This window comes from Bombina bombina, chromosome 9 (assembly GCF_027579735.1).
Source record: "Bombina bombina isolate aBomBom1 chromosome 9, aBomBom1.pri, whole genome shotgun sequence".
In the NCBI taxonomy this organism is placed as follows: domain Eukaryota; kingdom Metazoa; phylum Chordata; class Amphibia; order Anura; family Bombinatoridae; genus Bombina; species Bombina bombina.
The window spans coordinates 266,169,928-266,180,106 of NC_069507.1; the positions used below are offsets into that span (position 1 = coordinate 266,169,928).

Sequence of the window (10,179 nt, forward strand, 5' to 3'; positions counted from 1 at the left end):
ACATTTATTCTTTTGGGACTTTACATATAAATGGTGACGATAACCTGTCTCTACATTTGTAGTTATTGTATCTACATTTGTATCCATTATCAGATATCTTATAATAGTTTGGTATTCACATCCTGTTTCATAGTATTAGCGCCCCGTAGCAATTTTTATTGTATTGCAGTTATTATGGCTTAAGCTCATTATGCTGCAACAGTAATACTGATCGGAAGTCTAACGCATTATTACAAATATCTATTTTATACTGTTACCTAGGGACCCTGCAGAAATAAAATCCGCTCCTTTCCATTAGATACTTTTCCAGTTTTATTTTAATGCAGGAACATAATAACTGTAACGTTATTAAACAAAACAATGACAATATTATATGGAAACATAAAGAAATATGAAATATGCACTAGAATAATGAGATGAATAAATGACCTTCTGTATTTAAGCATATAAAATATACTAATGTCACAATAAAAAAGCAGCAGCAGCAAACAACATAATGCCACTTATTAGTGAAGCCTGGAGAGTCAGCACAAATCTTTGTCACGTTCTTACTTCATCTATTACACGGGGTGAATGCTCAGGTTGGTGATGTCAGGGGTGTCTAACATGTTGTAGCTACGATACAAATCAGTACAAGGCAAGCAAAAGACTATGCACCAGACCCCAGAAAAGGTATTTCCTTCATGTTGACACAGAGAATCAAAGCCTACACGGTGCAAATGGTTTTATAAACAAACTTCCTACTAAAGAGATCAAAATAGACTGCAAGAAACTGTGCGTTAGTCACTGGTATAAACTGGCAACAATCCAACGCAGGATCCAATTAGTAAAATGAATGAAGTCCGATTCTGATATTAACAAAATACAGAGTGCTGTAGTCACACGTCCTGATGAGCACAGTTGTAAAAAACAAAACAAAAAAACCCAACAACATAAAATGCTGCACAGCTTTCTACTAATTTACAACAAACATTACAAGAAAAAATAAATTAATAAAAAAAAAAAGTACAGAGGTGTTATAACTTAAGAAAGTACTTACAACTCCTTCAATGAATAGTGCACCAAAAGGAAACCATGAACAAAAAAGAAAGTCACTTATTCTAGTCATCCTGTGACCATGCAAGGAACCTCCCGGGTACATTACAGGACAGAGATGTTATTTACGTATCTAAGTTTAAAATAAAATTATGAATCACTGGTGAGTTAATAATTAACATTCTGTAGCCAATCAACGGCTTTCTTCTCCCTGTATTACACAATAGAACTGAAATAAATACGGAGGGGAGGGGCTTTGTGAGTCACATGACTGGGTGTGGCCTGACTTCCAGAGAGGGAATGTTTGTATAACATAGATGAAGCTGTAGAGGGGGGGGGGAGGGAATGTGCTTGTCCAGTCCGACAGGTGATGAGTTCAACATCTTGGAACCACACAGCCCTAGAGGTGCTCAGATCTGTTTCATATCACCTTGAGCATCTCAATGCAACACACCTTCCTATATAGACAGTCAACCCACAGCAGAGCAGCTTGGCATTCTTTTATCTTTGGTCATTATCTTGAACTGTCCAGCCCTAGAGGTTGCTAAATCCTTCCCATCATGCACTGGTCCTGTATTCATGTGACATCCAGGCCTAGAGCTGGCAGGTTCCATGAGATGTACAGTCCTAGAGGTTGGATGTTCTGTGATGCGGTTGGTGGTGGTGTGGTGAGTTTTGTGATGAGCTTCACCCTACTCCATCACTTCCCATACACACTCTCATCACTGTAGGCCACATACAGGAAGCAGTCCTCCTCATGGTTATCCTGCAAAGGAACAGCACACTGTTGTTACTGTGTAAGCATTAGCATTACCTGCGCCAGGTGTGTAACATGATCTAAGGCATTAACATTACCTGCACAAGGTGTGTAACAGGATCTAAGGCATTGGCATTACCTGCACCAGGTGTGTAACATGATCTAAGGCATTGGCATTACCTGCGCCAGGTGTGTAACATGATCTAAGGCATTAGCATTACCTGCACAAGGTGTGTAACATGATCTAAGGCATTGGCATTACCTGCATCAGGTGTGTAACATGATCTAAGGCATTGGCATTACCTGCGCAAGGTGTGTAACATGATCTAAGGCATTGGCATTACCTGCGCAAGGTGTGTATCATGATCTAAGGCATTGGCATTACCAGCGCAAGGTGTGTAACATGACCTAAGGCATTAGCATTACCTGCACCAGGAGTGTAACATGACCTAAGGCATTGGCATTACCTGCACTAGGTGTGTAACATGACCTAAGGCATTAGCATTACCTGCACCAGGTGTGTAACATGATCTACGGCAATGGCATTACCTGCACCAGGTGTGTAACATGATCTAAGGCATTGGCATTACCTGCACCAGGAGTGTAGCATGACCTACAGCATTGGCATTCTTGTAGGGTGCCACTTGAAACTATACCTGAGCATACTTTTAAACTCTGTGACAAACGATATCAAGAAAAAAGCCTTAAATTGAGAGATCGCATTTTGGACCAATCAGAGTACAGCAAAAAATCAGCTGACCGACCACATCATACAATCACGATAGCAGGTGAACTGAACAGCAGAAACCGCTGAGAGTTGTGGATTGGAAAGCGCTTTGAAAGTTTGCGTGCTCAGTCTCCTAAGGAGGGACTGTGATCCTGCTGCTGGAGAGGTAAAGTTGAACCGGTCAGTGTATTACATTTGCTGGCCAAGAGGCTCTGTTTTCTACACCCAGCAAGGCTGGTTTGTGAAAGCTATAAAATAAAGCCGGTTTGGAAAGCTGCTGAGATAGTCACATAGTGACATTTGGGACTGAACGGCAAAGTTTTTTGGAAACAGATATCAGAAGGTCCATAAAAGACTTATCTAGGCTAACGATATACATCGTATTGTCTGAAACAGATTTAAAATGACCAATATCTATGAGCAATGAGGGCATAACAACTTACTGTTTTCTATGCTTAATACCTTTTGTAATATATGGAAGTTCTAGTGATTAAGAAGAAAATCTGCGCTGTATATACGGACATAGTTGTGCTGTTAAACTGACACAGATTTACTGTTGTTACATCCGTGCTATTACATTGTTGTTGCTATACTGTTACGGTTTGATAAAATTGTTTTTAAACTTGAATATACTTTTTATATACAAAATAAGAAATTATCCTTACGGTCAGAAGTGTTTGGGATTTATTTAGATTGTTTAGATACATACTGATATTTATTCCTTGTCAGCTGTGCACGCGCCCTTTTCATTTTTTGTAACTTGTGTGGAATCTATATTTTGAGCTTGTGGGGAGCTTATTAGAAAAGTGGCAAAGACACCCTCTGCTCCTTTAAATTTCTTAACTGCACCAGGTATGTAACATGACCTACAACACTGGCATTACCTGCACTAGGTGTGTAACATGACCTACAACACTGGCATTACCTGCACTAGGTGTGTAACATGACCTAAGCCATTGGCATTACCTGCACCAGGTGTGTAACATGACCTAAGGCATTGGCATAACCTGCGCCAGGTGTGTAACATGACCTACAACATTGGCATTACCTGCGCCAGGTGTGTAACATGACCTACAACATTGGCATTACCTGCACCAGGTGTGTAACATGACCTACAACATTGGCGTTACCTGCGCCAGGTGTGTAACATGATCTAAGGCATTGGCATTACCTGCGCCAGGTGTGTAACATGATCTAAGGCATTGGCATTACCTGCGCCAGGTGTGTAACATGACCTACAACACTGGCATTACCTGCACTAGGTGTGTAACATGACCTAAGCCATTGGCATTACCTGCACCAGGTGTGTAACATGACCTAAGGCATTGGCATAACCTGCGCCAGGTGTGTAACATGACCTACAACATTGGCATTACCTGCGCCAGGTGTGTAACATGACCTACAACATTGGCATTACCTGCGCCAGGTGTGTAACATGACCTACAACATTGGCATTACCTGCGCCAGGTGTGTAACATGACCTAAGGCATTGGCATTACCTGCGCCAGGTGTGTAACATGACCTAAGGCATTGGCATTACCTGCGCCAGGTGTGTAACATGACCTATGGTATTGGCATTACCTGCACCAGGTGTGTAACATGATCTAAGGCATTAGCATTACCTGCCCTAGGTGTGTAACATGACCTAAGGCATTGGCATTACCTGCACCAGGTGTGTAACATGACCTAAGGCATTGGCATTACCTGCACCAGGTGTGTAACATGACCCCATTTAACGGCATTACCTGTGCTATGTGTTTTGTGTGACATCATTTAATGTGACATTACCTGCACCAGCAAAAAAGCAGCACCATACCTTCTTCATATCAGGCACATATAAATGCATGATGGGTAATGCCCCAACCTCACACAGCATCAAAAGGGCTCACGCCCACACATAGTGGCATATTTAGGTTTTGTGCTGCCCTAGGCAGTTGAAATTTTGGTTGCCCCCCTCAGGTGTTAGATCTTTTTTGTGCATAATATTTTTTGGCGAGGATATAATGTAACTTTATTTTTCCAAAGTAAATGTTCAAGTGCGAGCGATTATGTGCGTGTGTGTTTGTGTGAGTATATGGTTAGTGTGTGTGTGTGTAGTGCAGTATCTGTAGTGCTGTGAGTGTATGTGTGGGTGTAGTGTTTGTGTAGTGAGACTTAAAAATGCTGCCCCCCTAGGCAAGTGCCTTGTTTGCCTAGGCCAAAATACGACCCTGCCCACACCTGATGGAGCTATGACTGGTGTGCCACATACAGCCTTGCCAGTGTTCAGGCACTTACACCTATCCCACATAATTACTTCTCGCTTCCTACTGACTGAGATTACACATGATGCAGTTTATGACACAAAACAACAAAAAGCTGCCCAGTAGGGTGGCGTTACCTCGTACAGCTGACCCATGGTTGCACTGGTGGGTGGGATTGTGTTGTTGACAAAGAAAAACAGGGCATCTTCTGGGCGAAGATGAATCCTCTTTCTGATAAGGAAGTAAAACTGTCCCACTGGAGAGTAAAAAAGAAATCGAGGAGGAATAAAGATTATAATATGTATTACCCTCTAGGTTGGCACATTACAGAGCAATTTGCCCTGGCACTGAATTTGCAAAACTTAAGGAAGATGCTCACCTGTGAGGTCAGAGGGCACCAGGTACTTCCTCTTATCCAGATCTGGCACACGAGCTTTGGGAGCCTTTTCTACAATGACCTGAAATAAAAGTTACAGAAGTTTGTGAGTCCAGTTAGAAGTCAGTTGGTAATGGGGGAGGGGGGGGGGGGGTGTTTAATGAGGACAAACAGCAGCATTGACTCCTGGGGTAGCCAGAGCAATGAAGAGAATGGAAATATTCATTTTATTTGCTTAATATAGCGCGGCCCCAACAGTATACATGTCCCAGATACAAGATATTAGGTGGCTGAAGCTCTGCCAGTTTTATTCCTGCTATATATGTCAAGGTGACTTATCATCAGCAGGATGGGAACAGTGAACCTCCCTACAGGGGCCCACTCTGCCCTGTTCCTATCCCAAGAAATCAAATCTAGCCCCATTGTACCTAAGGAATCTGCCCTGTACAATGTAATATACCAGGGAAAATGGTGCCACTCGCTGCAGAATGTATTCACCCTGATAAACAAAACAGAGAATGTCCCACACTACACCACACACATAAGAATGTCCCACACTACACCACACACATAAGAATGTCCCACAACTACACCACACACATAAGAATGTCCCACACACATAAGAATGTCCCACAACTACACCACACACATAAGAATGTCCCACACTACACCACACACATAAGAATGTCCCACACTACACCACACACATAAGAATGTCCCACACTACACCACACACATAAGAATGTCCCACAACTACACCACACACATAAGAATGTCCCACAACTACACCACACACATAAGAATGTCCCACAACTACACCACACACATAAGAATGTCCCACAACTACACCACACACATAAGAATGTCCCACAACTACACCACACACATAAGAATGTCCCACACTACACCACACACATAAGAATGTCCCACAACTACACCATGCTCCAGATATCATCCCCCACAATCCCATATAGTGGAAAATTACCCCCCAACCCCATGTGCCAGAGAATGCTCCCACAACTTGAAACCTCTCCCATGACCCCAAACACCAGAGAATGTTCCACAACTCCATGCACCAGGGAATGACTCCTCTCTAATTGCACCCACCGTACACAATATACTTAGCCAGAGAGACTAGCCTCAGGAAACTCAACCTCTCCCATGACCCCAAACACCAGAGAATGCTCCACAACTCCATGCACCAGGGAATGACTCCTCTCTAATTGCACCCACCGTACACAATATACTTAACCAGAGAAACTAGCCTCAGGAAACTCAACCTCTCCCAACGCAATGAGCCGGAGAAATCAGCCTCTCTAGCATCTAAACATAGTCACTTCAATAATGCAAGCTCTAAACTGGTAGTCATTTAGCTCAGGACTCATCACCACTAGACTTATCTCTCCTGTTTGCCTACTGATGGTGCCCAGGCTGTTTCTGCTACACTGTATACCCATCCCTTGTACCTAGGCTGATACCCATCTGCAATGCCTAGGCTACTATTTTCTATGCCCATCTCTTGTGGCTAAGCTATTTGCTACTCTTCTCTGTGCCCAGCCCTTGTGGCTAAGCTATGGCTACTCTTCTCTGTGCCCAGCCCTTGTGGCTAAGCTATGGCTACTCTTCTCTGTGCCCAGCCCTTGTGGCTAAGCTATGGCTACTCTTCTCTGTGTCTAGCCCTTGTGGCTAAGCTATGGCTACTCTTCTCTGTGCCCAGCCCTTGTGGCTAAGCTATGGCTACTCTTCTCTGTGTCTAGCCCTTGTGGCTAAGCTATGGCTACTCTTCTCTGTGCCCAGCCCTTGTGGCTAAGCTATGGCTACTCCTCTCTGTGCCCATCTCTTGTGGCTAAGCTATGGCTACTCTGCTCTGTGCCCATCTCTTGTGGCTAAGCTATGGCTACTCCGCTCTGTGCCCATCTCTAGTGGCTAAACTATGGCTACTCCTCCCTGTGCCCATCTCTAGTGGCTAAGCTATGGCTACTCCTCTCTGTGCCCATCTCTTGTGGCTAAGCTATGACTACTCCTCCCTGTGAACATCTCTAGTGGCTAAGCTATGACTACTCCTCCCTGTGAACATCTCTTGTGGCTAAGCTATGGCCACTCCTCCCTGTGCCCATCTCTTGTGGCTAAGCTATGGCTACTCCTCCCTGTGCCCATCTCTTGTGGCTAAGCTATGGCTACTCCTCCCTGTGCCCATCTCTTGTAGCTAACCTATGGCTATCCCTCTCTGTGCCCATCTCTAGTGGCTAAGCTATGGCTACTCCTCCCTGTGAACATCTCTAGTGGCTAAGCTATGGCTACTCCGCTCTGTGCCCATCTCTTGTGGCTAAACTATGGCTATCCCTCTCTGTGCCCATCTCTTGTGGCTAAGCTATGGCCACTCCTCTGTGCCCATCTCTTGTGGCTAAGCTATGGCCACTCCTCTGTGCCCATCTCTTGTGGCTAAGCTATGGCTACTCCTCTCTGTGCCCATCTCTTGTGGCTAAACTATGGCTACTCCTCTCTGTGCCCATCTCTAGTGGCTAAACTATGGCTACTCCTCCCTGTGCCCATCTCTAGTGGCTAAACTATGGCTACTCCTCTCTGTGCCCATCTCTTGTAGCTAAACTATGGCTATCCCTCTCTGTGCTCATCTCTTGTGGCTAAGCTATGGCCACTCCTCCCTGTGCCCATCACTTGTGGCTAAGCTATGGCCACTCCTCCCTGTGCCCATCTCTTGTGGCTAAGCTATGGCCACTCCTCCCTGTGCCCATCTCTTGTAGCTAAGCTATGGCTATCCCTCTCTGTGCCCATCTCTAGTGGCTAAGCTATGGCTACTCCTCTCTGTGCCCATCTCTTGTGGCTAAACTATGGCTATCACTCTCTGTGCCCATCTCTTGTGGCTAAGCTATGGCCACTCCTCCCTGTGCCCATCTCTAGTGGCTAAGCTATGGCCACTCCTCCCTGTGCCCATCTCTTGTGGCTAAGCTATGGCCACTCCTCCCTGTGCCCATCTCTAGTGGCTAAGCTATGGCTATCCCTCTCTGTGCCCATCTCTAGTGGCTAAGCTATGGCTATCCCTCTCTGTGCCCATCTCTAGTGGCTAAGCTATGGCTATCCCTCCCTGTGCCCATCTCTAGTGGCTAAGCTATGGCTATCCCTCTCTGTGCCCATCTCTTGTGGCTAAGCTATGTCTATCCCTCTCTGTGCCCATCTCTAGTGGCTAAGCTATGGCTATCCCTCTCTGTGCCCATCTCTAGTGGCTAAGCTATGGCTATCCCTCTCTGTGCCCATCTCTTGTGGCTAAGCTATGTCTATCCCTCTCTGTGCCCATCTCTAGTGGCTAAGCTATGGCTATCCCTCTCTGTGCCCATCTCTTGTGGCTAAGCTATGGCTATCCCTCTCTGTGCCCATCTTTTCTGACACTTGTGACTCCCTACTGGTTTGTTTGCCCAGTGTTCTTTGGTCCTCTGCATAAAGCCCTGATTACAGCTCTTCTCTATAGACACCTGGGGGTTTATCACTGTCTGAGTGCCAGATGCTGCATTTCTATGTACGACCTTATTTTAGCTCTATGAACCGTCTGTCAAACAAAATTATTTTACTATAAAAACAGCGGGTAAGCAGGTCTGCTTTACTGATGCCCACGGGTATAAAGCCAATGCCAGCTGCGGCTAGAGACATCAATATATAAATACTGACGTCAGCTACAGTGTTGGCATAGGAGGGCATCACAGGGCCCCACCAGCTGACATCTGTAGGGAAGGAGTTAATAATGCAGGGAGGCCATTTAGTGAGGTTTCAGCATCTGCAGAGGAGACAGAGGAGGGTGCAAGGACTGAGGGGATAGATGGGGGGTAGTGGTGCAATGCTCTGAAGCCAATAGACCAGGGTGGTGCAATGTTCTGCAGACAATGGGCCGGGGTGCAATGCTCTGCAGACAATGGGCCGGGGTGCAATGCTCTGTAGACAATGGGCCGAGGTGCAATGCTCTGCAGACAATGGGCCGGGGTGCAATGCTCTGCAGACAATGGGCCGGGGTGCAATGCTCTGCAGACAATGGGCCGGGGTGCAATGCTCTGCAGACAATGGGCCGAGGTGCAATGCTCTGCAGACAATGGGCCGGGGTGCAATGCTCTGCAGACAATGGGCCGAGGTGCAATGCTCTGCAGACTGCAGCGCAGTACTCACGGGCACCCTGTCCGGATATTTTTTCCTGATCTTCTCCCCCTCCTTCTTCCGATATTCGAACGGATGATCCTCCTTGTACTGGAACTTCATATCTGCAGCTGCCCGGAGCCTCCGCCAGTCCCGTTACTGCTGCTCTGCCCTCGGCTGCTACAGTATAACCAGCTGGCATGTGACGTCACGGCCCCGCCCCTGGGCGGTACCAGCTGAGCAAAACAAAGCTGCTGGAACATTAACCCCTGAGCTGCTAATGCTGTGTCACTGACAGTACCACTGATGTTTGTTGTTATAAGAGGACATTAACCCCTGAGCTGCCACTGCTGTGTCACTGACAGTACCACTGATGTTTGTTGTTATAAGAGGACATTAACCCCTGAGCTGCTAATGCTGTGTCACTGACAGTACCACTGATGTTTGTTGTTATAAGAGGACATTAACCCCTGAGCTGCTAATGCTGTGTCACTGACAGTACCACTGATGTTTGTTGTTATAAGATGGCATTAACCCCTGAGCTGCTAATGCTGTGTCACTGACAGTACCACTGATGTTTGTTGTTATAAGATGCATTAACCCCTGAGCTGCTAATGCTGTGTCACTGACAGTACCACTGATGTTTGTTGTTATAAGATGGCATTAACCCCTGAGCTGCCACTGCTGTGTCACTGACAGTACCACTGATGTTTGTTGTTATAAGAGGACATTAACCCCTGAGCTGCCAATGCTGTGTCACTGACAGTACCACTGATGTTTGTTGTTATAAGAGAACATTAACCCCTGAGCTGCCAGTGCTGTGTCACTGACAGTACCACTGATGTTTGTTGTTATAAGAGGACATTAACCCCTGAGCTGCTAATGCTGTGTCACTGACAGTACC

General features: G+C 45.8%; 1 protein-coding gene and 1 long non-coding RNA gene across 2 annotated transcripts; both read right to left on the bottom strand.

Moving 5' to 3' along the window:
• Nucleotides 1–299: 299 nt before the first annotated feature.
• Nucleotides 300–9,455, bottom strand: GABARAPL1 (GABA type A receptor associated protein like 1). The gene is made up of 4 exons (XM_053692800.1): nucleotides 9,309–9,455; nucleotides 5,142–5,220; nucleotides 4,900–5,018; nucleotides 300–1,801 (listed from the first exon to the last, which is right to left on the bottom strand). The coding sequence occupies exons 1-4, from the start codon at nucleotides 9,396–9,398 to the stop codon at nucleotides 1,736–1,738; spliced, it is 354 nt and encodes a 117-aa protein (XP_053548775.1). The 5' UTR covers nucleotides 9,399–9,455; the 3' UTR covers nucleotides 300–1,735.
• LOC128640309 (uncharacterized) lies at nucleotides 3,280–3,641 on the bottom strand. The gene is made up of 2 exons (XR_008399325.1): nucleotides 3,591–3,641; nucleotides 3,280–3,385 (listed from the first exon to the last, which is right to left on the bottom strand). It is a non-coding gene; the product is annotated as an uncharacterized LOC128640309 (long non-coding RNA).
• Nucleotides 9,456–10,179: the final 724 nt, after the last annotated feature.